Raw genomic sequence first — 25,584 nt, 5'->3', positions numbered from 1 at the left:
GAATCTACATTTTCTGCAATAATGAAAACAGTTCTGCTTCAGCCCACTCTTCACGGTGTTCCTTACCTCAGCACACCCTTCAAAGCTGATTTCCCTTAGCTTTAGATTAAGGCAAACCTTGCTTGATGTTTCCTCTATTGGCCTGGCAGCACTGAGAAATGTGACTTTTGGTTTACACAGATTAGGCGTAAGGCTTTACTTGCAGGTTAAATATCAAAATACTGAAAAGCAGGGATATAATAGGAGAATAAGAACAGAAAAAGAAACAGCTGGGAGTCCTACTTGGGATTTCAACTGAATAAGCATATATCAATTGCATGGCCACAAGCATCATTAAATGGATCTGTTATTGCATCCAGCTGTGTGATCATGCCTCTTAATGTATTTGCAGAAGAGCACTTTAAGACAGGGGTTGTCTGAATTTCCTTGTCTCCTTTTTTTCCTCCCCCACCTTTTTAAAGGTGACATTCTGATATCTGTTAATTGCCTTTCTCTGAAACTTTCTGTACCCAGTTATCCACATATTTTTTCTTCCACTTATGTGAATAATAACTTATTTCACTTATGTGAATAATAAAAGGTGCATCTTTCCCATCTCCTTCCCACCCTGCTTTGTCTTCTCTCTCTCTCTCCAAGTAATCCCCTTCGCAATCTCTCAGTTTTCTCTATCCCATTCTGCCCATATGCCTGGTTGAGTGGAAGGTGTCCCTGCCCATCGCAGGGGGGTTGGAACTATATGATCTTCAAGGTCCTTTCCAACTCTAACCATTCTACAATTTTATGTTATCCTAACATCACAGGGACTTCCCCCATCCTGCTCCTCCACATGCCCTGCAGCCCCATTTATCTCCTTCATACATTGCCTTTGGTCTGCAAAATGTCTTCCAAACCAATGACCCTGAAGACAGTGAATTTCACCAAGGCTCACCTGATTTCAATGCCTTTAAAGGCAGTGGTTGTCTTTGCTGTGAGGAATTATAAGGCTACCTGCAAACACTGTAAACAAACAGATGCCACCCTGGCTGAGCACATGCTGTGACTTCTGTCTCACTAAAAGTACCAGAAGGTTGTGAACTTCTGGAGTATGGGACACAGGAAAAACTGCAGAACAAATTCAAAAATCTAGTGAAAGAGAAAACCCATCTCTAATTATGTGACTAAGAAAAAGCAAGCAAACACACAACTAAGATAAACATAACAAAGAACACATCTGAAAGCCCATCCTCTGTCACTCAACCTTTCTTTCAAACATCACACTCTCTGCTGCACATGCAAACTACAATAAATAAATACTTAGTGTCTAATACAAAGCAGCTGAAGCAGCCACCTCTGGGGTAGCCAGGCACTTCTGCACATTTCTGATTAGCATTCAGGCCTTTGCTGAAGTCTTTTTTTATCTGAGCCATCAACACGAATTGTTTCCAAAGTTGCAAGTGATGGTAAGCTTTTGGGGGCAGTGAAATGTGATATTGATACTGATGAACTCCAAAGAACATTGTAAAACTGAGTCAGTGGGCAAAAAGGTGGCAGATTAGCTTCACTGTAAATAAAAGTAAGGTAATGCATTTAGGCTAAAGCTGTCTAAACTGGTCTTAGAGGTTGCTGAACTCAGAACTGGCAGCTGCAGCTCAGCCAGAGCTCTTGAAGCATAGCTGACAGCTCTATGAAACCTCCAAGTCAAAGAGTAGCAGCAGACAAAAAAGTCAATGAAAAGTTGAACATCATCAGGTACTGAGAACAAGACCAATGGTGTCCTTTTGAAGCTATTTAAATGAAACTTTGAGTGACCACACCTTGAATACTGCATGCAGTTCTGACTGGCCCTTGCACCTCACAGAGCGAGTGGACTTGAAGAAAAGCAGAGGAAGGGCAACTAAAATCATCAAGGAGACAGGTCTGTTGGCATTGTCATGGTTTAACCCTAGCCAGCAACTAAGCATCACACAGATAAAGACAGTTTAATAGGTAAAGCTAAAGCCGTGCGCATAAGCAAAGCAAAACAAGGAATTCGTTCACTACTTCCCATGGGCAGACAGGTGTTCAGCCATCTCCAGGAAAGCAGAGCTCCATCACACACGTCATGGTTACTTGGGAAGACAAATGCCGTAACTTCCAACATCTCCCCCTTCCTTCTTCTTCCCCCAGCTTTATATGCTGAGCATGATGTCATATGGTATGGAATATCCCTTTGGTCAGTTGGGGTCAGTTCTCCCGGCTGTGCCTCCTCCCAACTGTTTGTGCACCCCCAGCCTACTCGCTGGTGCGGTGGTGTGAGGAGCAGAAGAGGCCTTGACTCTGTAAGCGCTGCTCAGTAATAACTAAAACATCCCTCTATTATCAACACTGTTTTCAGCACAAATTCAAAACAGCCTCCTACTAGCTTCTATGAAGAAAATTAACTCTATCCCAGCCAAAACCAGCACAGTCATGTGAGGAGATGGTAAAAGGCTAAGACTCTTCAGTCCGCAGAAGAGATGGTCCAGGGTGAATGCAATCCAGATTTACAGAATTGCAGAGGCAGTGAATAGGGCAAATGCTGCAGAGACTCCCAACGCTACAACTATGGGACGTGTAATGAAACTACTATTATGACAGTTTGAAACAGATAAAAGAAAGCTCGTCTTTACATGGCAGTTAGCTAGTAAACTTTGGAACCTGCTGCCACAGGGAGTTGCAGTGGCAGAGTACCAGAAAGATCAAAAAGGCATTAAACAAATTAGTGGATTCAAAAACAGATCAGAAAAGAATAGGACATAACACCCCTCATACAACAGTTCTGGTTTCTGGGAGGCTACAAGGGGAACAGATTGCAAAAAGTATCCGGGCTGGTGTAGTTACCCTAAACAGCATCTCCCAGTGCCACTGCTGAGGGCAAGATATTAGTCCAGGCAGTCTATTGCTCTAAAGCACTAGGGCATTTCTTATGTTTTTATCATGCTCAACTTGCTGAATAAATGGTAAATGATAGATGACTACTAGCTGGAAGTAAAAATGTGCAAGAATATGGGCTACTGGAGAAATTCAAACAGAAAACACTGATTTGTACTAAATTTTCTGGAGTAGTGCTTAGACAGTGAAATTATTTCTTTAGACAAACAATTTTTTGAAATGAAAACTTAGTGGTTCTCCTTGTGGACATTAATTAAGCTCATCTCCTATTACCCTGAATCAAGGAGAAGAAAGATTTTATACCAGCTCTTTGGGTTACTAGTTCACAGGTCAGTTGCTTATATCACACAAGTGGAATACCACTAGAAAATAATTGAAAACAAAGTCACAGCTGTGGGAAAATTCTCAGAGGGGAAGGTGTCCTGGGGCCTTTATCATCAGATTTTGTTATTCTTTCTAATTATTCTTCATTTCGGTAAATTCAGCTAAACAAGCTTTTTTGTTGTTCCCTCAAACTCATTCTCATGCTGAACAGCCTGTTTCTGGCTCATCCCCATATAACTCTGGTTTAATACCACAGCATTGTTGAAATAAGTGGCAACAATGTTGGGAAGCTGAAAAGATGAAGAAATGTATATAAGGTATATGAAAATTTTCAGTTCTTATTAAGGTAGCAACAGAGTTGAATCTTACAGAAAACAGCAACACAACTCCACTCCTGGTAGCAAATACACTCATGCATAACTTAATGCTGGACTCTCATGAAATCACAGAGTCTTTTTAAAAACGGTGTGTGCTAAAATTTAGAGGTAGGTGAAACCACAGGGTTTTTAAGTGTGGTTTATGCTATTTTCTAAGACTTTTGTATTTGGAAAAATATTCTTAGCTCAGCCAAATGTTTATAAAGCACGATGATTTCAGTAGCTCTCCAGATACAAAGACTCCAAAACAGAGTCTCTATTTCTTCTCTTTTCAAAAAAACCTCAGTAAAGCTAGTTTCAAGATAAAACACGGAAAAGATAGACTTACTGGATAAATTCTGTGAAAAGTACCCCTCAAAAACACTGAGAATGAAAGCTCTCTCTTCCCTTGGTCTCTCTCATGGCCAGCATTTCTTGCTGGCATGGGTGTGTGCAGACAAGGTGATACCATAATAACAGCAACTATGAGCAGAAATCCCACCAGACAGGTTATGTGAACAATTCAGAGGTCTTCTGCAGAATGACACAAAACCAATGTCAGAAGAGGAGATGCAGTTCCTACTTACTCTACTAAATCGAAGAGCTTCTTGGGTTCAGCTGGGGGTGGGTAGATGACTTCATCTATGCATTTCCGGACACAGTTTGCATAGGCGGTGGAGATGTGGATGAAGGCCTCGAGGTTCTGCATCTGCCGGGCCAGTTCTAGAAGCCGCTGCGTGCCCATTGCATTCAGTTGCAGGGCATGTCTAAAGAGGGCAGGGGGAAGAGAAAAAAATGCATTTCATGGGAAAAAATATATGAAAGCTGAGCATGTAATAATAATAATAATAATGAAAAGGGAAGTAAGGGAAGAGAAGGGGTCACAGCAGAGCGGAAAGCTTCAACGAAATGCAAGGGCTAAACCAGCTTTCAGACCAATGCTGTTGGATCCACTGTTCTGGCCACAGAATGCCTATCAAATATTTTTACTCAAATCAAAAGATCAGAGGTAACACTTCACTAAAACCTCTAAATCTGACATACTTGTCACCCCCTCCTGGAACAAATATTTCCAACATGCATGACCACTGAGACATTCCTATGGTCCCCATTCAACTTCCTCCTTAAGGGACCACTGCTAAAACAGATGAACACATTGGTTTCACTAAGTAGCAAAGGGTCCTTGTGCCCAGAAAAACAGATTCATACTGAGAGAAGACACAATTAGAGATAACAGCTTAAATTCTGAAGGGATGGAGAAGAGGACTGAGAAGCATGAGAGAAAACAGAGTCCTGGTTAGCAAGGCTGACCCTGAAGCACCCAGCATAGCTAGAAGCTGTCCTAGAGACTATCTGCAATGGATCTCAGTGAACAGACACTCAACTTTTTAGTATCCTTTGTAGTGGAAGAACAACACTTTCCTGCACAGAAGGGAGAAGGCTAAGAAATAAGCAATCTGTTCAGCTCAGGAGTAGAAGCTTTCAACAACGTGTACAAGTTTAAGAATAATGCCATCAGGTACAGCGTACACAAAAGAAATTAATTACACTGACACTGAAGAGAAATTGTAAATAGTCCAGATGAATGAAAACAGATGCTAAAAGTGTGATTAGTTTGGATCACAATATCTAAAGCCAGAGACACTATTTTTTTTTTATCATGTTGCTATTAAAGAATAGTGTTTGCAATAGATTTCTATTTCTTCCTGCCCTTCTAGCAGGATGAATACTTCTCCTTTAGCTTCCCATCATATGAAAGTTACTCTTGCATGTGCATTTCTCTTTGATTGTATCCCTTCTGAGACGGGGTGAACAGAATTGCGCCCATAATATGGGCCCAGCATGGATTTCTGCTGAGATGTTGAGTCCCTTTTGCTTTCTCAGGGAATACCATCTAACCCTTGTGATTTGTTACTCTTTATTTTTTCTATTTATATTTATCCGCATCCACTAATACTTCAATATAACACAGTTTCTATCTGGAGAATTCCCTAAATGTACTGTGTGTTGATGCCAGTAATTAATTTAGTTTCTCTGTTGCTGCTTTTCTAGTATCTTGATAGCTTGCTTTCCCACCTCTCTTATCTAACGGTTCTACATAGTCTGTGGTAGGTTTTGGGCTTTTGCCGTGTTTAAAAAACATTTTTATTTTTATTTTTTGTGTCATTAGCAAACTGCTGCTCAAAATTTTCCTTTGAGCTGCAGTATTGTGCTTTCACATTTAACCTGCTAGAACTTTTAGCCATATGATATATTTTCTCATTCAGACAGCAATAATTTGATTTTAACAACTTCTCGTACTTTGCCGTTTAATCATACTAGATTTTCCTTGTTCTGTTAGATAGATTTTGACAGATCACACGCAATCAGCCTTTAAATAGCTTCTACACTGCCTACAAGCAGATGACCATTTTAACTTTTCCTTTAAACTTCTTTCTAGCTATCCTCCTTATTAAAAACAGTTTCCCTTTGCCGTTACATGCCACTGTGATGTATTTTTATAGCATGTTCACTCGTGTACTGATTTAAAAACATTTCTGGCTATTAATGCAGTGCAGTGCTTTGCTACTTAGATGTCAAGCCAGGTTCTACATATGGCTCAAGGTTAAATCAAGAGTTTCTTCCTTTCTGGTGGGTTCTCTAACCAGTTGTTGCAAAAAGCAATTATTTATGGTGGACACAGTGGTTATCTACTTAGCCTACATACAATCTAATGAAGACCGACATAAATAATTGTGTTTTCTACTCTCACAGCTGTAGCATTTTTCAAAAAACTGTAAAGATCTGGCAATCCAGATGATCATCATCAACCTCAGTATCTCGACCTTTATGATTTGCATAGAAGCACTTAGACGTCCAATCTTGGTTTAGTGGCTTATTTCTGCTGTTCTTTCTCAATGGAAAGCCTGCCTGTACAAGCACTCCCAAGGAAGCTCCTTCAGAAATTGAGCATTTATTTTAAACAATTAATTACACTGAGTGTTGGGTATTTTAAAGCTTGTGATAGGCTATTTTTTTAAACAACATCTCATTTCCTTCTTTAGTTACTCAGTGACAAAGAAAGGCCATTAACACTAGCTTCAGAGACAGACACAACATAGTTTCCCTTCAAGCTGTCTCCAGCTAGTTCTGCCAAAACATCTCCCTCTTGACCCAAAACACATTTTTCCCTATCCCAATTTTAGGTCATACTTAACTCCCTTACTATATTACAACCCAAGCTTGCAGTACTTCCTTCTGTTCCCATGGAAATCTGCCAAGATACTTTATTTTTGATGTGCATGTGCACATGACATTTTCAGAGCACTTACATTGCACATTCAGCACAGAACCACATGTAGCGTGAAAACATAAACGGAGAATTATTGCCGCAGCTATACAAAAGATGCACTGAATCGTGTGTTATGGGCTATCGTGCATTCTGAATCATGCTTAGCAAATACAGAAAGCAGGACATACTTCAGGGGTTCATCAAAACGAACTGTTGCTGCACAGTGGAAGACAATATTGACCCGCGTCAGAAGCTCCTCCTCATCTTCAGCACTGATGGCCAGCTTAGGTTGAGTGAGTTCAGCATTAATAGGCTTAATCTTCTCGTGGAAATTAGGGCAATCTTCTCGGACCCTGTCAAAGACCTTGAAGCACAAACAGAGAAAGATCAGGTACAGAATTAGGCTACTGAGATCACTTTGATTAGTAGCCAGTCTGATTACATCAATCAATAAAATTGGCACAAAAGAGAATGCCTGGTTCTTTCAGAGGGAGGTGAGGACACAGGTGAGATGATAAAATAGTTAATTCACTTGTTCCCTCCCATGGGAAAACCTCACAGGGGAAACAACAAAAATCTAGGAGGTAATGCATTGTCCTGAAGAGATGAATTAATCTTCTCTGCACCACTCATTTCCTGGGATAGCCGCTGAAATTCTTCTATCTCCACATCTCCTGCAACCACTTGCTATTTGACCTCAAAGGCTGCCTGTCAGGCCATAACATGAGATAAAGAGGAGGAGGGCAGAGTATGGAGTGGGAAAGCCTGTGAAGCATTAGACTCAAGCAATTTTCTTGATGGTTCTACAAAGGGCTTGAGGAAAGGAGGGAAGCAGGGCACATTCTGGCTCCTCCTCTTCCTTTGATGCTCTTTGCTCTTTGCTGATTGTCATTCTTTGTTCATGTCATGAGTCCTGTCGGGAACTGCCTTTGGGATGGAAAGATGGGGAACCTCAATAACCCATACTGCCAAGGTTGCTGACTGCTTCCAGCAATTTTGCTGATTGGACACATGTGCAGTCAGCTGGCCTCTCAAGCGGTCTTCCAGCCCTTTTTTTCTTTGACTATGATCCATAGCTCTTTCCAATACACATTTTCTGCCCAGTCTTCTGCAGAATGACAAGACTGTGCATCTGTCCACTAACAAGATCCCCACATTTCCATACACATTCTAGCTGATAACTTGTCCAAAACCAGTATTTGGCTCCCTGCTTTGCCTAAGATCTAAGACAGCAGCTACTCTGAACAGCAAGACAACTGTGCACAATCCTTCAGCAAGGAAAAGGAAATCAATACTGTCATCACCGGAAAAGTTCCTATGTAAAATCATCAGGTTACTCAGTTCCCATTTTCACTCTGTGAGTAGCTCAGAGTTCCCGATAACAGTATAGCAGGTCTGGGTGAAGTGCTGCTTGCTCCATGAAAGCAGACAGCTACTGTAGGTTCCACCTGGAGACCTTTTATTTAAATCTCACAGGCAAAGAAGATGAAGCCTGAGTTTCAAAACACTATGTGAGTTTGCTGGAGTAAGATTTGAAAAAATCATCTTGAGTTTTAGCAATGTCTGTTCTAAGAGGTTGGACAGCATTACTATATTCGACAAACCTCAACTGAAGTGATAGTAACAGTAAAGTCCAAAAAGCTCCTCCCTTCTGGGGGCAGAGTGACAACAAGAAGGGTAGAAAGAATAAATAGGACAGAGAAGCTGTGGGATCTGAAAAGGTGTAATCTAGATTTCAAAGGATAACCACACTTCAGAGGTAACTGACAGGAATGACTAAGTACTGGGACAGATTGCTGGTGGAAGCTGTGTACCACCACCTTTGGACGCATTTGAGAACTGTCTAGATAAGCATTGCCAGGAGAGGCAGGGAATAGGTGAACCTGCCTTGGGGCAGGAGGATGGGCCAGCTGGCTTCTCAGGAGCTTTGTGGTTTTTAGCTGTTTCCTCTACTCTGTAGCTTACTCACTAGTAACATGGTGTTTGTTTCCTTACTGTCATGGTCTCTTGTTTTCCTAGAGGTTGTTCTGTCTTTGACTCACACAGTGCTTATGTAAGAGCAGGAATTGTGTGACATAAATTAAACATACTAAAAAAAAGAAATATGAAAGCTTAAATTGGTACTAATAGCAATCGTTTCTTGTTTGACTAAGGGATTACCATCTTTCTGCTTATCTGACAACCAAATCTAGATAAACCTCAATGTTCCTAGGGATAAAGAAGTGGTAAGAAAATCATCAGCCTTCCCCACTATGCAGCACATTGTGTATTTGACTTCATGTATTTTTCTTTAACACACAGCTGCACATCCTTCATAAATCTGAAACTTGAGCAAGTTAACAAAAGTTATGACATGAAAATGTCATTTAATTTCTCTCAGTTGCACCCAACTACATGCATATTTCAGCAATATAATCTAGGTTAGAGAATACATTTCTAGACAGAGAAAGCTAATCATGGACAAAGATGTTGGTGAGAGCCAGCTGGACTGTAGAAACTCAATTCCCAATGACTTATGTTCAGAACTGGGTAGTAGCAGCATTGATGTCTGTAAAAAACTTGTCTTCTAACAAGACTATGCTGTAGTGGCTGACCAAATATGCATCATCTCATGACAGATCACACATGAGCAAACCCTGATGAGACACAAAATGGAAAGATTTCTTTCACATGTAAGGCCAAAGCTATCTTTTTAAGAGTTTTAGGAACAATTCTGCACTAGTTTGTTCTATTGCAAAGGTGGTGCAAAACTCCACCCAATGAGAGTTATTTTATACTTGTTATACTTAGGCATAAATAATGCAACGGCAGAGAAAGAATTAGTCAGCCCTTTCCCCACTTCAGTCACAGTATATAAAAAGAAAAGCAGTACTATTGCAGCACCAGCCTTGCTCAAACTTGGACAGTTATATTCTGCCTACATGCCATCTCCTCCTGATGTTCCCACTGCAGATAATATCCCCTTCAATATTTCTATGCCCACTGCTAGGTATTGCCTACTACCACATGACACTCAACAGCTGTAGTTTTTCACCCCCTCCAATGATTCACTGAATTTCTCTGAAGGATTAAGGCAATTTCTAAATGCAAGCTCACAAGTCAGCATACTGCTTTGGGAACCTTCTGGATCACAAGAACATTCAGTTCATCGTCACCATTAAACCAGATAACAGGAGCAGCTGTTTAATCAAAGTCTGCTGCCTCTTTTATAGCATCTGAAGATTTCAGACTTGTCAGTGCTTTACAGGAAAGTGCAAGGAGATTTAAAGACAAAACAAATGCAGCTTATTCTATACTGTTTCCTACAGCTCAAGAAGTGCTTAACATAAAGATGATGTGCAGGTAAACAATAACTGCAACTCTAAATTCTGATTAACTCCAGAACACATCCAATAAATCCCCAAGAACTGCAGAAGGCCTAAGGATTGCTCTATCTTTTCTTTTTCGAAGATGTCTGCCAACAAAAAATATATTCAATGGATAGAAGTGGGCTGGCATGCTGTATTATTGGAACTTCATGAAAACACTGGCCAAGTCAACAATACTCCAGAAGTGATACATGAATTGCCACAGAACTGTAGTGAAGAGAAAGGAAAGATTTTTGATTTCAAGTTGTCCAATATTAATTAAACTGAGGGAAATCAGTAATAACGTATCCTGCTTTCAGTGTCTTTTTGAGCATGGTAATGCATTCCAGGTCTAACTCTGTTGCCTTGACCAAAATAGAATAAATGAACCTAGTAGCTGCTATTTTCATTTTCATCCTCAAAATAGGATGCAAGTTCTGCATAGGCTGTGCTGTCCCTCAACAGAGGTGAGAATTTCACTCTGAAACTTGCTGAATTTTTCTTATGTTACAATCAGGCAATTCCACTTTATAATAATAATCTAATCTCTGTGATTTCAATTTACATTGTCAAGCACTTATTATGAAAACAGGATGTCTAGAATTTTTCCCAACATTATATTTGAGTGTGTTTGATGGGCATCTCCTTCCCTATTCCTGCCCACTTATGTTTTGACCTCCCTTCCCAAAGGACATCTGTAACTCCCTGTGTTCTCTGCTCTTGCCTTAAAGCATGTTATAGTTCAGAGAGATATCTGCCTATCAATCTTCCAATCAGAACTTTTTTCCATACCACAAAGATACCAAAAAACCTCAAAGAAAGGGCAAATTGCACACCTATGGAACAGCGCAGCTGAAAAATAACGGAACCACTGAACAATGTAAAATGCCAAGGGCTTTGCTTCTTTCTCAGGAGACATTTTCAGTGAAGCAAATAAAAAATAATGAAAAGTAGAGTGCCTAAGCCATGGTCTGCTTTAAAAAGGAACTTGCATGAGTTTGGTCTTATAACTGCCTTTCAAAGAAGCCTGGGTGGTCCTTCCATTTTTGGAACTATCAGTCCTCACCCCTGAAAAAGTAAAATGCCAAGGGCTTTGCTTCTTTCTCAGGAGACATTTTCAGTGAAGCAAATAAAAAATAATGAAAAGTAGAGTGCCTAAGCCATGGTCTGCTTTAAAAAGGAACTTGCATGAGTTTGGTCTTATAACTGCCTTTCAAAGAAGCCTGGGTGGTCCTTCCATTTTTGGACCTATCAGTCCTCACCCCTGAAAAAACAACTTACTGTAACAGGCAACATGCAAGATGGCATTTTATTGAGAAACACAAGTAGGAAAGAAAGCAGTTCTCCTGTTTGCTTGGTAACGTTATCTAACACTATTTCTTGTGCTCTCCCCTGATGTGAAGGATTCATCTTCCAAAGTGCAGAATAAACGTCTCCCAGCAATGCAAGCCATGGTGAAGGTTGGGGTACTGCTCTTCATCACGATATCAGCGGAGTCTGTAACTCGCTGTGGCTCCTTTCTGGAACAGGCTGCCTCTTCAGTGATAGCACTCACAGTTCTCCCTCTGCCAGATCAGGGCCAAACACTTTGGTGACTGACTCGGAAAGCATCAAGTTTTCAAGTGTGACCTAGAAAGGTAACCGTTTTTCCTCCTGTGGTACAAAACCAATGATCAGTTGATGCATCCAAATTACACTATTTTAACAAGATGTTGCCAGCTTTTTTTTTCTTCTTTTTTTTTTTTTTTTTTTCTGTAAGATCAATAAACAGTGGTCTCTCTGGTGCACAGTGGGGCCAGGTGTGTTTAATAGGCACTGGGATATTAGGCTTCTCTAGGAGGATTAGCAAAACATGGTAACTTACATTTCAGTATGCACATTTCAAGGCATTACTGTATGAGAACATTTAAAATGGAGAAAAATCAGAGAATTCCCACAAAATGAAACACATATATGAGGAACTACTGACAAGATTAAGGCTAAGAGAGTTCAGTTAAAAAAAAAAAAAGGCAAAAAGCTTCTATCCTTTCAGATACAGAAATGGAAGGGATTGTTTAGCGTAATTTAGGAGAGTAGAAGTGTGAATTGCTTCTGTAAGGGAATTACAATTTATTCTAAGCAAGACAGGCCAAGGGGCAAAACATCGTGGCAACAATTTGTTTAAAGAGCAAGGTGTCCCACTGGGTGTGTTGAATAATTTTAAAAAATCCTTCTTCTGAACAGATTGTTGGTGCATAAATGCTAGGGAACAGCCTATATGTAGATATACAGAGTAATACTCTGGTGCATATAACCCCCTGTGATTTCAATGGCAGTATCATAAAATGGACACGAGTGACCACCAAAAATCTAAACTACTGCAGGTGCCAAAGCCATGAAAATAACTCTTTAAAAAACACCTGATCTCTGCAGTTTATTCTGATTAAAGGGCTTATCCCACTTGTCTTTGCCACTGGTAAAATTCTCCAATACAGTCTTGAAGGAAAGAAGGTATGTAACTACTTTTAGAATTGCCATTGTAGCAAATCTGAGAAATAACTGGGCAGCTTCTTGACACAAAGTAATCAGACTGCAATTAATTTTTAGCCTGGTACATTTCCAGCAATAAGCATCAGGAATTGCTTAATAAAGAAATGTGTGAAAATGCAGCTCAGGAAGCGTTAATCGGGATAGAGCCTTTTTCCCCCTTGTGTGCTCTCTGCCTCATTTCCTCTTCAGAAAGTTGCTTTTAAGTATGGTTCTTCTCAAGGCAAATAAAGCATAATTCATCTAATCAGTTAGAGAGCACGCAGCCGAGTGTTCCTCATTACAGGAAAACAAATGGCTTATGCTTCAATCTACAGCTATTACTTTCCCCTGAATAGAGCTAATGTAGTGGAAATACAGTACCCATGACCAACATCTAGTAAACAAAACAGCTGATTATTTAAAGATAAAGACTACAGAAACAAAGAGATGACAGCCAGTAAATTTCAATATAGGACAGCTAAGGCTAATATGTATAGCCAGCTACTTAGGATGTGGTTTTAAACGGCCAATTTCCTTGAAAATTGGCTGCTGACAAAGCCTGATGTTTTCTAGCAAGAATACGCAGGTTACGTATCAGTTAATCTGGAACAGTAAAAGGGGCTCTTTCAGAGACGGGCATTGTAGATGGGAGCATTAGGGACTCGACAGACATGGAAAAGCTTTCTGTGGTCTCTAGTACAATCTTATAGGTGGGTGGACAAGTCACAGACAGAATATGGAGCTTTCTTACATTCATCACAGGTGTTTCTTGTGCCCCTGTGTGGTACTTAGACAGATATCACTATCAGCATGCTATGCTTGGCATTTAAAACGGGAAGAATTTAAGTGCAGGGAAGGAGAATAGTAACACGTGGAGCTTTTCCTACAGGAACCATTTAACATCTTTCTTCCCATGCATTTTCAAGAACTTTTTGCCTTCTCATCCCTCCTCTGTAGCAATGCCCCAATGTGGGCAAAGGTGCAAGTGGAGTCAGTTGCCAAAGGATGGCAGGAGCACTTGGCTATGACTAGAGTCCTGTCCATCTCCCCTTCCTCAATTCCTGCCATGCAGAATTCACTACCAATTACTTAGAGAATCACTGTGTGTACTTGGAGATACTAATAAGTACAGAGTTATCCAGACATAGGATCTGAATCTGCGTGTGTTTTGGGGAAGCGAGGGGACCACGTGAAGGCAGTAGTTGCAAAGAGTGCTTTCAGATATGACTCCCTTTCACATGGATCCTTAGTAGGGAGAGACAGACCAGACAGAGCTAACCACAACTACACATCTGGCAGACCAGGTGTGCCGAGCTCATTAGATCACACAGAAGGAAGGAAGCCACAGTGCAGCCCTGCAAATGAATGAGATGCAGTCCTGAGTGCAAAAAAGTCACTCTCAGTTGTGAAGCTTCACAGGATGTAAGGATGTGAAAAAGAGGTGGCCATCACAGATGAAATACAGCATGATGGCATCCTCAGCCAGCTGCAAAACAGCTGACCCAGCACAACATAATCAGCATCAGCTCGGCGTAGCCGTCCTTGTTTATACAAACGATCATATCTTCTGATGGCTGGAACTGGTTGAGCCCCACAGAAGTCTTGGGGTCTGCCTGGCGGTGTCTCTGTATGTTAGGCCACATAGTAACTCACAATGTCACTTTCTAGTGAAAAAAGGCCTCTGCCGAAAAGTCACTGAGGGATCTCCAAGGCTAAAGACACTCAAGCAACCTTATCTTAGCCAGACCCTGAGGGTACTTCTTCTGCTACGATGCTGTTTCCAAAGAAGATAACCAGGCACACTGGCTGTCACACAGTTACAGCTGAGGCAACCAGCCCATAACCTGTATAACACACAGTGCTGGTATGCAATTCAAAATTTTGTTTCAAGGACAACTCCATGGATCCATCTGGGCTTTACAACTCCTTTAAGTACATCTGGAAAAGTATCCACTCTGAACTTGGGCCCAAAGAGCTCTTCCAAAGGAATGACTGCAGCATTTGTAGCAACCTAGGGTGGATATTCTGCACTTCTATACTCACTTGTTTAAGATCCCTGAGCCCTTCCTGAAGCATAAAGGAGAAAATGACATAATGAAGAGGACCACAGGTAATGTGGGCACCAAAGTTCACTCTGACTAAAAGTGTAAGGGAGGTAAAAATCCTTTGATGTCACACACAACAGAAGTAGAGCAAATCAAGACAAATGCATCAAATATTTAAAGCTATTCAAATTAAAAAAAGATTTTTTTTTTTCAAACATTGCAGTGAGATGGCACTCAAGCATAGAGAGCTGAACACCTGGGAAATGAGTATCAGTGTACAGTAGAAGAGTAAGTCACTCTTCTAGCATGAATCATAGTAGAAAATTCTGGGATGTGAGGAGCAGGCAATCAGCAAATATTAAGAGACTTGTGCTGAATCTCCACCACTCAAGACAGCCAATGAATTCTGTGCAAATATCTATAACTGGAAGTTAAGCTGTGCTAGGTTATGCCCTAGGCACTGGAACTTAATCATTTGTACTGTTCCACTCTTACAATTTTGGCCTGAACCAACTACCAGAAAGATGAACAAGTCCCTAATCACAAGTAAGGAGTTAGCCTGGGACAGGGGCTTTTGCCAACAGATATCCCACATGTGGCCATGATGTTTTGGAAGGTAAGAAAGTTTAATGGTGTGAGTGCAAGTCATTTCATGCCAGCTGGTCTCAGAACCTGAAATTCATCCCACGAGCATTCCATTTATGGATGTTGTCAAACAGTACAATCATTTAAAAACGGAAGTCTTGCATTTACCTAGAACAATTTCTCATTTCATCATTTTTCTTTTGTGTTCACATCCAATATAAATATTTCAGCCTTCTTATGCCTTTCCACATACATTTTTTTTATGTTGACCATAACAATGTAATCTTTTGATTTGTGCTTAAAAGAAAAGCAGTAAGCCTAGGTACCTCAGCCAGTCAAATATCTGCTTCCTTTCCTTGCTGTCCCTTAACTATAATCATATTCTCATAGTAAGGCCACATGCAGCCCACACAGTAAGTAAACAAACTAGAAAATTACTGGGAGATGATCAGAATGTAATGTAATTTATGAGACTAATGGGAAGAGCAGGAACACTACAAGAAGTGAAGGCACTTGTGAAAAAGAGACCAAGTCCAGTGAAGAAGAAAATAGTTGAGATTCTAAGAAAACATCTAAGAAAGGATGACTTAACCATTATAAACCGATTTTCTGTAGTGTCACTATTCCAAGCAAGCAAGGAAGTAGAGAGTTACAAGTAATCCTTGATTTCCATCCAAGGAGGCTTCAGCTTAGGGAATGTAAAACTTCTTTAAGAAGATAGAGCCATCTGTCCAAATAGTCTCCAGCTACTTACAACGTAGTGTGGCTCTGCAAGTACCACTCTTACTGGAGACCATCTGTAATTAATGCCTCTGATTATGGCCAGTTCTCAGAAGAATCCATGGAAACCCTTCAGAAATGGTTGCAGAAGCCCACATGTAAGCCTGACAACTGAATTCACAGCTCAGACCTTCTCTCTGAATCCAACCTTTTTGTACATTATATAAAATATCGATCACTTTCTGTATTTGAGACCTTTTTTGATAGTGCTTGGATCAATTGGTTCTGCCCATAATAAACATTCTTAAAATTCAACTCTTCCTGTCATGGGTATATATATATAAAAAAAAAAAAAAGCAGTCCCACCGAACTGTGTCAAATTATTCCAACGTAAGGAAAAGGCAAATTTGTCCCATGAAGTCCATGCCAGCCTCTTGGCATGTGTATTACCTTTTCCACTAGCTTGGGTCTCATCAAGCAGGAGGTGTAGTCTTGTTTCAGAATAAAGATACCTGTTGGTAGAGGGCCATTTAACGTCAGCTTGTGATAGTAACACTTCTAGTAGGAGCAGATGTTGCTCTCTTTCCAGTACAAAGATCAGAGTGTTGCCGCAGATGGCTCAGTTATACCACGTGAAAATTTTCTCCCTATCCTGCCGTTGCAGTTGTACCTGACTAGAATGCTCTGACAGGGCTGATGGTAATAGACAAGCCAGATGATGTTTTACACATCCTGCAAGACTTTTCCTCTTTAAGGCAGTAAAAGGTAAGAATGAGTTCTGTTTGCAGTCAGGTAGAAGTTTCTCTTCTTTTTTTTTTTTAATAGGAGAGAAATCCACATATTTTAGTATGGAAGGCAACACACACGCATTTTAAAGAAGATCAGGAAAGCCATATCAAGTGTCCTTAAGCAAGGCTCAGGTTTTAGCTTGCTCTGACATCTTTCAGAGCCTGTTGAAGGGTAATCAACCATTACAAGCCTGACTTACCATATCTGTCACTCCTATTAATTGTTCCAGCTAAAGCCATAATGTTAAAACTTTTTGATCAGAGGATCTGTGACGCAAGACATCTTTCACACTGACATGCAGTCTTCATCTCACCCACAAAATACCGTACATGTATTAATAGAAAAGTTACTTTTCTCTGCAAGTATATTTTCAGCTCGTATTCCTTCCAATGGAGACCAAAGAGGAAAATTCATGTAAGCTGAAATGACATTCATGTTTTCTGCATGCCCTGCCCTTGGCAGGGCAGATCTAGATTTCACCAATTAGTTTTATGCTACTCAGTTCATGCAAGGCAGAAAAATGAGGAATTGGGCTAATTATGCTTCAGGTGTAACAAATCACTTGCCCATGTGTCACCAGAATGAGCAACATTTTCAACTAGGCTGAACAACAAAAAGTTGTTTGTACACAAAAGTCTTCCCATCTGTCTGAGTAGGGATTACCGTTAATGAGCCTGTGTCCTTGGACCTAGTCCTCTGAGGTTATAAATTACTTTAATGCTTTAATCTACCGGTGAAAAACCCTGGCTGAAAGAGTGGAAAAGAAAGAAGCAGAATACACCACAAACAACTACGCATATTGAAATACACCTCTCATCCCACATAGCGGTTTCACAAATAAGAAGTACACAATGTTCTGAAAAGGACTACTTGCATGAGGCTATACAGCCTAACTATGTATTTAACTGAAGGAAACACAAACCACATTAAGTCTCCACCTATTCTGCCATATTCAGTAAAGGCAGCCCACCAATTTTCCAGATTCCCTGCGGAAAAAAACCCTAATGCTTAAAGATCTGCCCCAAACTACGTGGCCCGTAAAGTTAGCATCTAGGTCATACAGCTTTCTGTAGACACTACTACAGAGTGACAAGGTGTAAGCAGGAGGTCCTGATGGAGCACCAAGGCTCATAACTAAGGCCTCTACTGGGAATGAGGAAAGTGATTAAAACAGTTCAAGGTCAAGAAGGCTGCATGGGCACAAAACCAGAGTGTGAAAAACATGTTATTCTGGTGCAGTGATATGCACACTGTGAACAAGATAAGAAACTGCTTGTGCTTAACTGCAACTAGGTAGAAGAGTCAAGGCTAAAATAAAATGATCTGTCTTAGTGAGTGTATATGGTAAACAATATGGTGCCAGTATGAACTGGATACCAGCAAGGGAACTCTGGGGTGCAAAGTCTTCCAAAGTCACCTGTACCCAGGCAACCATATAAGTAATACTATACAAAGCCAAGATTGCCTAAGTGACAGCACTGAAAAACCCCACCAAACTTGGGTATGGGTGCAGCAGAAGCAGGACCAACTAGGAGAAAAGTAACTGGAGAGAGACTGTTTATTTGAAAGGATCTTGGACGGAGAAAGAGAGGCGCAAGGGTGGAGAAAAGTCACATCCAGAAATAGAAAACTGGGAGATAAGATATAAAATCAAGTACAGAATAAAGTGGGATGGGATTTTTTGTCAGTAGGAGTGTGGACACCTACAGATGGTGATGAAGCTGACCTTTGAATTCAAGTCCACAAAGATGCCAGAGGGACCCCCATTGGACAACCTGCTGGAGCCTCCATCATGTCTGTGTCTGAAAGACTTGGTGTGTGAGAGGGAAAAAGGACGAATTGACTTATAGTGGGAAAGGAGATAGAATTGTAATTCAATAGTAGTTGGGTGGGATTCATAAGACTTAAGAATGATAATTAGTAGCTTTATAGCTGTGTGTGCTTTTAGATTAAGTATCATTTAATTGCTTTATTAGTCTTTTAGTAGTGTATTGCTTAATTTAAAAACATCATAGTCTCTTAATTCAGTTATACCTCAAGCCTGCAACATGAAGGGGAGAGTCAGGCTCATAGAGCAACATACGGCTACCACCATTGGCTCACCAAGCTGAAGGACCAGCTCTATCCATTAATCAACAGGGGCAGCCTTCACCCCATCTGATGGATGTTCAGACTCACCCAACCAGTCTTGGTCTCCATCCTCCCACCAAACGACACCTGTAATTCACAGGCTTCAAAGCATTATTTTTAACAGAATAAGAAAACATTGATCTGACTTTCTGTGCTCAGCTCACGATGTGTCTCTTTCTCACATGTGTATAAAAAAATGGCAAGCCTACTGGTTTATTACCATCATAAAGAGTTTCTGGAATGGCTTCACGGTGTCACACCTGTGAACCTGAGGGAACCATGGCAGCATGAACAGATCTTTCCCCCGAACTTGTAACTGATGGAGGAAGGACAGTCTTACTCTCTTGGTCCTCTGCCTTCCCCTGTGCTTTCCTTTTGCAGCACTTTTTTCTGGTACAGCAATATCACTTACTCTCCACCTCTTTGGGACCCCAAGTAGAACCCCAAGTACCACATGCAGCTGGCTGGCAGATTTGTGATCCCCTGAGCAGCTACACGGGATGCCAAAGCAGGAAAGTGGAAGTACAGCTGTGCTACAGCTGCAGAAAACGGTCTCTGAGGTAGCACATGGCCTAATGGTAAATTTGTGTCTTGGATTCTCCAGTAGTATGTGGGCTAATGGCCAAGTATCTCATGTATGAAATCCTCTGACTTCAGACGTATGCTGTTTTCAGATTCATTTCTCCAGCAAAAGTGTTTTTAACTCACCAGGTTAGTGGGGTTCTGAGGAAAGAAGTATTGGGAGGAAGGTCCGAGCCTGTGCAATTTTCTTTACATTGAATGTTTTATGGCAGCTCATCCTTTTCAAATGAAAAGCATTCAGTTTTGGCATTTTCTCTCCAGGCATAATAGCATAGCTATTATCTTCCCGTCATTTACTCAATTCATCACTCAGAGCATTGCAATTTCACCTAATTCAGAGAGAGTAAAAGCGTACTAAACCAAGAATATCTTCCCTTTTACACTAGAAAAAATGACTCTCCTAAACACTGTGTTTCCTTCCCTCCCACATGCCTAAAAGCATCTCCTGAAGAGGCTCAAATTATATAATAGTATCTGATCATCAGTCTCTGAACCAAGAGAAATAACAACTAATGAACAATGACATTTACAATGCTGGCTACATCCAATGAGGTATGCAGATCAGTGCTGTACCATTATAGAGAAAGAAGCTCAGCAGATCATCTCCAATATTAAAGCCCACTTCCGAAGGGATGCTAATCTCCGTTTGGGATTGCAGCCATGGAGATATGCATTTCCTTGCAAGTTGCTCAAAAGACCCTGCCGGTTTAGAATATGATTTTACAAGGCCAGATGCCAATTCTGAAACATTACTGCAGGTTGTTTTGTATGGGCAGCCTTTAGCTCTGCAGTAAAATACCAGTTATTGTAGCTAAGAATGGTTCAGAGCATATATAGTAATTTATTTTAAAAATGGACATTTTTACGGTAATGCCAAAGGGAAGCAGAATCACGTCTCAGACTGCTTAGTACTGCTTCTATTAAACCAAAGTAAAACTCTGCCTTGTCTGCTTCATATTTAGTAGCAGCAGAGTATCTTGGACAACTGGTTTATAGGTCTGGTTGACAATTTTCCACTACACTAACGTCAGCTCTAAATTAAAAAGTTTGCTGTAGATACAGACCTTAAAATAATCTCCCCCTGAGCTGTGCTGGGTCTGCAGGGCTAATAGACCTAAAATTGCATTGCAGTCAATATAGTGATCAAATGAGTCCTGAAAAAATACTGCCAAGTAAGAAGGGGCCACTTATTCAACCACTTTCACTTCTTGCACTGGTAAAACTGAGATGCTGTTTATCTAATTCCCAGCTGGTGGGATGGTTAAACACCCTGAAAATGAAACACCAATGTATCAAATGGCTGGCAAGGAGCTCTTAAGAGATTACTCATGACTGAGCAAATAGCCCACAGTACTGGGTACTTCTTTTGTAAAGGAAAATCTCTTTAATGGGGAGAGACTTTAAATCCACCCACTCAGCAACTTGGTGTCAGCAATCATTCTGTATTGGTCATGAAAGTCATTATCAGTGCCAATAATTAAACCATGACCTTTAAGGAATAAGTATGTTTTTATCATTACTAGTAGACTGAAATGAGCTTAACTGAAGAATTTGCCCATTTTAACTCTATGTATTGGTGGGTCTACAGGATGATGTTTTCTGAAATCTTTCTTTACGCAATCTACTACCTCCCCGGGGCAGCTGCAGAGAGGGAGACTTCCAGCCTCACAGGCAGGCAATTACTATTGCGCCTTGGCAGTTCCCGCCACTCTGCAGCAGGACACACCTGGGACAGACAGGCAGCACAGTCTCCTAATTCCTCCCACGTTTGAGGATCCACATAACAGGGCAGTTGCCTAGTGAATAGACCTGTGCTGCTGGTTGTAGTAGGCAGCCCAGGCAAGGCAACCGCATCTGAATCGCTACCAATGGCTTAAAGGTACCTACTGGTCATCCCAGGTGTGTTTTATCACTCTTGTTTTTTCTCTCAAGACCTTTGGAGATACCAGGTGAAAACTAGACTTATGCTGACCTCCCTCAGAAATTCTTAATGGTTTCCTCCACCACCTTCAAGCAGATAGATGCAAATCTGTAGAGGCAACATTTCTGCTAGCACAGAATTCGTTATTTTCATTCCAAGTTTCAAGTGCCTCGTTTTCTGCCCTCTTCTGCTCAATGATAAATACATCAGCATTTTAAAAAGAAACAGCTCGGAGAATCCTTTTCATAGGAGAGCTATTAAAAAGCAATTTCTTTACCAGGGAGAAATACCACTGTCAAGTATACAACAGGCAGCCTTGCTTCTTAGTTCATTTTTGTGTTTATATTATGGTTATCCTTCATATTTCTATTCTTCAGCAAATCAGCTTGATAGATTCATTCTTTTTTGAGAGTCGGTCTTAGTCACTAGAGTCTGTTCACCAAGAACCATCTGTTCCCCAAGATTTCCCTCCCACACACCATGGTAGAATTACGCCTACAACGAGTTTCTTCTATTAGGAAAGAAACGACTATAACAAGCTAGGTGACATGAATCCCTAGGGAGTCAACACAAGTACTGATGTCTTTGTTCATCATTATTATAAAGCGTTTATGTGCAATACCCATTACTCAAGGAATGACTGTGGAGGGTAAGTGAACCTGTGCACTTTTCCCTCCCAGAGTCAGAATTTAATCCTAGAAATGACGCTCTAAGCCATGGTGGTATCATTACAACCAACAAATGAGGAAATCTGTCCAACTTCTGTTTGTCAGTCACCGGAGAAACATTTAGGAAAGGAAACTGCTTTTTTTATTGTCTTCCCCTTCATGCATAATGGAGACAGTCTGATCACACAGCCTGTGTCAATGTTTGGTCAGTGCAAATGGGAATAGCTTCACTGACACCGCATATTTCAGCTGAGGACATAGCTTGGTTTGGTTTTTTTTTTATGTGAATGTTCATATTGAAGGTTTCCCTGAGGTACAATATTGACACTTCAGTTAGAGTGGGCAGCTGGCCCAGAGGTTAACACACTGACCTGAGATTTAGATGTGGATTTACCAGCTTCAGATCCCTACTCCATACTGATTGCTGTACCACTCTCTTGGTACAGTACCAAAAGCTCAAGACCCATGCAAGAAGTGGGGACGCTGAGAGAGTGAATGAGGGTGTATCATCCCTCCTTCCCTTTCCACAGCCCAGGCCCTGATTTCATTAAGTGTGTTTATGTGCAGGGTGATGACCCTCAAATTCCTTCTTCTGCCTCTGACCTTTTTGTGATCATGTGGGAGTCACCTATTCTTTCTGACTCAGACTCATCCCATTTACCTTACCTAAGTGTCTATAAGAGTTTAATCAGATTAAACTAAAGGAGCTAATAGATCTATAATGAAGGTATCATCGTGCATCAAACCTGTCACATCTGTCAAATTATAACAATAGAGTGCGGGCCTTATCTGGGGGGCCTCATCCAAGGTGCAGGACGTAGACAGCAGCCAAGAAGCCGGACTGCAGCCTGCACTACGCATTCATGCTTCACCAAATACCAGGCTCAAATGCACCCTGTGTAGCTGTCACCTTCACTTATGTCACTCAAGCAAAAAGACAAATTGCAGTGGAGAAGTGAGTGAATAAATACATGCCATGCCTTCAACAGAAAACAAATTGGGAAGAAGGAGAAAACCAATTGCTGTTTTCAGATTAAAGGGGATACTATCAAAGAAAGAGCATTGCTCTTACACTTTACCAATACAGTATTTTCACTCAGTCCCTAAAGTGACCTGCTGATCCACCCCCCTGAAGCCATGCTGCTGATGAAATCTAATATCTTTTTAAAAATTGCTAAAGTTTTCAGAATAGAAACAGCATTTCTTGGCTTCTCCTCTTTGCAGTGTCGCAGCTCAGGAGCCCTGGCATCTTACCAGTGCATGGGCTCAGCTATGCCTTTGGAGCTGTAATCGATCTAGCCTTGCTCTTAGAATGAAAACTAATGAAAAGAAGGGAAAAGAAGCTCTGAGTAAATTAAATGCATCTCCTGCCAGATGACAGGAGCACAAAACAAGGTGTAAGCAGAGAAATTTTCCAGGGGCACAAGAACTATCATGCAGGAGCAGGCCTGAGGTGTATTTTTTCTTCGCCCCTCTCTGACAACATCTACAAGGGATGTTTCAGAGAAAAATGTAAGTTGTCTGCATCAGGCAGCCAGGAATATATAACATCAATGTATATTGCATCTTCCCAGTTAGGTCTCATCCTTGTAAACCAGGATGAAGGGATTCGTTCAAGTGTTTAAGTTACAACACTATCGTTCTATATATATTTTACTTGTAATATGTTTTTATCCATACAAATGTTTAGTACAGCTTGAAACCTCATTTCATTGTCTCAATAACAACATATACAATTAATTTCAAAATCCAATTATTCTTTAGTAACACAGTCTTTCCTTTCCAGCACTGAACTTGCTTTTACTTTCACTGAATGTCCCCTTTGCTGGGCATCGAGTTTATCTTATTTTATTTATTTTTAGCATAGATGTCTTTGGCCACTCTGCTTTTATGTTCTACTGATTCTCCTGATGCCAAGGATTTGAACTTCTATTAGTGTATGAGCAATCTCTTGTCAAGCATACAAAGCTGATTGCTTTCCTAGAGAGCATCTGGGTTCCAAGGAACTCACTGTTTCCATAGGCACAAGGCCCATGGAAAGCAAAATTTAAGAGGAGGGTCTCAAAGTTATGTGAGTGGCCGAGGAATGACATTGATTAAATGTCCCTGAACCTTCCTGATTAGATGTGGGTCAGGAGGGACAGAAGAATAACTAAAGGTCTCCAGACATATCTTTTGGATTGCAAATAGTTTTGGGTTTTTTTATTAAATATTACATTAATACCTAAAAATTACATAGCCTTTTTCTTCAGTAAGTTCTTTATAAAGAAAAGCCATATAATTTTTCAGGGGAGGAAACAGACACCTAGATTTGAAGTGACTTCCCCAAGGTCACATAACTAAGCAGTGGAAGAACTGGGAGGAGAACCTAGCTATTTTAAAGCCCTTTAAGAGGCAATACTCCTTCCTTAACTAAGTGCTTCTTTCCCGAAAGCTGCCATTTGAGTGCCAAATTAACATTCAAATTATGACACTGACTCAAAGTCAAGCTTATGTTTAAAAAAAAATACAGTACGCACATTTTAGGATTAGGAATATTATCTCTTTGTAACTGGAACATAAGCAATGGTGTTTAATAAAGGCAGGATACATTGGGGTGAACAGTAACAAACTTGGGTGACGGGCCTGTGAAAGAATCTTTTATTTTTGTAGGTACCATGTGCTGTCCTCTGTCACTGTTCGTTGTTTTTCCGTCTGACTGCGGGGAGACCACAGGCCTCCAGGGAGAAAGAAGGGGGAAGCAGATGGGAGAGGCAGAGTAATGCCAGCCCCAGAGAGCACCAGCCCTACGGGAAACAATTAAAAGTGGTCTTAACTGGAGAATGCCTCTGTTTGGCTCCAAGCAGGCTGGAAAGATCACTCTTTTCGTCTCCAAGCTTACAAAGAAAGGGGGTACAAATAACTGCTTTGCTCTTCATGCCCCCCTCCCCCCCACCAACTATTTTTGACCCATTCTAAGCAGGAGTTAGCATAGGAAACGTGGAAATTGCCACTTGGTGATCCAGGGGTTTCATCTAAACAAAAGGAAGGCAGCGAAAACTGTCCTCAAAGGACATATCTGAGAGGGATGGAGGAGTGACTGATGTGGGACTGAGGCAGACATTGGCAAACTAAATAAATAATTTTATAGCAACCTAGGTAGAAAATAAAAATAATCTCTGCAATTCACAGATCAACACAGAGGCAGCTGTGCCAACTCTCATTTGATACGTACAGATCCCAAATCGGCGCTGAAGCAGGTGCGTAATGGTATGCGAAAAACATTTACAGAAACCATCTCAGATCTCAAAAGCACCTCTTCAATAGCTTTTCATATTGCCCATTTTGTGTAAATGGATGGATAACATTCAATTGGATTAGGCTAAATGTATGTCATTGCTATAGACAGCAGCAGGGAACCAATGCCTTAGAATTGCTAGAGCTTGTGGTTTCATGTCCCCTTCAGCAGG

General features: G+C 40.8%; 1 protein-coding gene across 2 annotated transcripts in view; it reads right to left on the bottom strand.

Annotated features, from left to right (window-relative positions):
* The window catches only part of LOC104288624 (fatty acyl-CoA reductase 1-like), a 78,117-nt gene that overhangs the window by 24,263 nt on the left and 28,270 nt on the right, over positions 1 to 25,584 (bottom strand). For both annotated transcript variants that reach the window (XM_009887449.1, XM_009887448.1), the window contains exons 2-3: positions 7,029 to 7,204; positions 4,157 to 4,336 (exon numbers count right to left, since the gene is read on the bottom strand). In XM_009887449.1, the coding sequence (XP_009885751.1) occupies positions 4,157 to 4,336; positions 7,029 to 7,204 (356 nt within the window). The remainder of the gene's footprint in view (positions 1 to 4,156; positions 4,337 to 7,028; positions 7,205 to 25,584) is intronic.

This window comes from Charadrius vociferus, unplaced genomic scaffold, assembly GCF_000708025.1.
Source record: "Charadrius vociferus isolate BGI_N301 unplaced genomic scaffold, ASM70802v2 scaffold116, whole genome shotgun sequence".
Classification (NCBI taxonomy): domain Eukaryota; kingdom Metazoa; phylum Chordata; class Aves; order Charadriiformes; family Charadriidae; genus Charadrius; species Charadrius vociferus.
The sequence above is the reverse complement of the archived record's forward strand: the minus strand, read 5'-3'. Positions and strand labels throughout refer to the sequence as shown.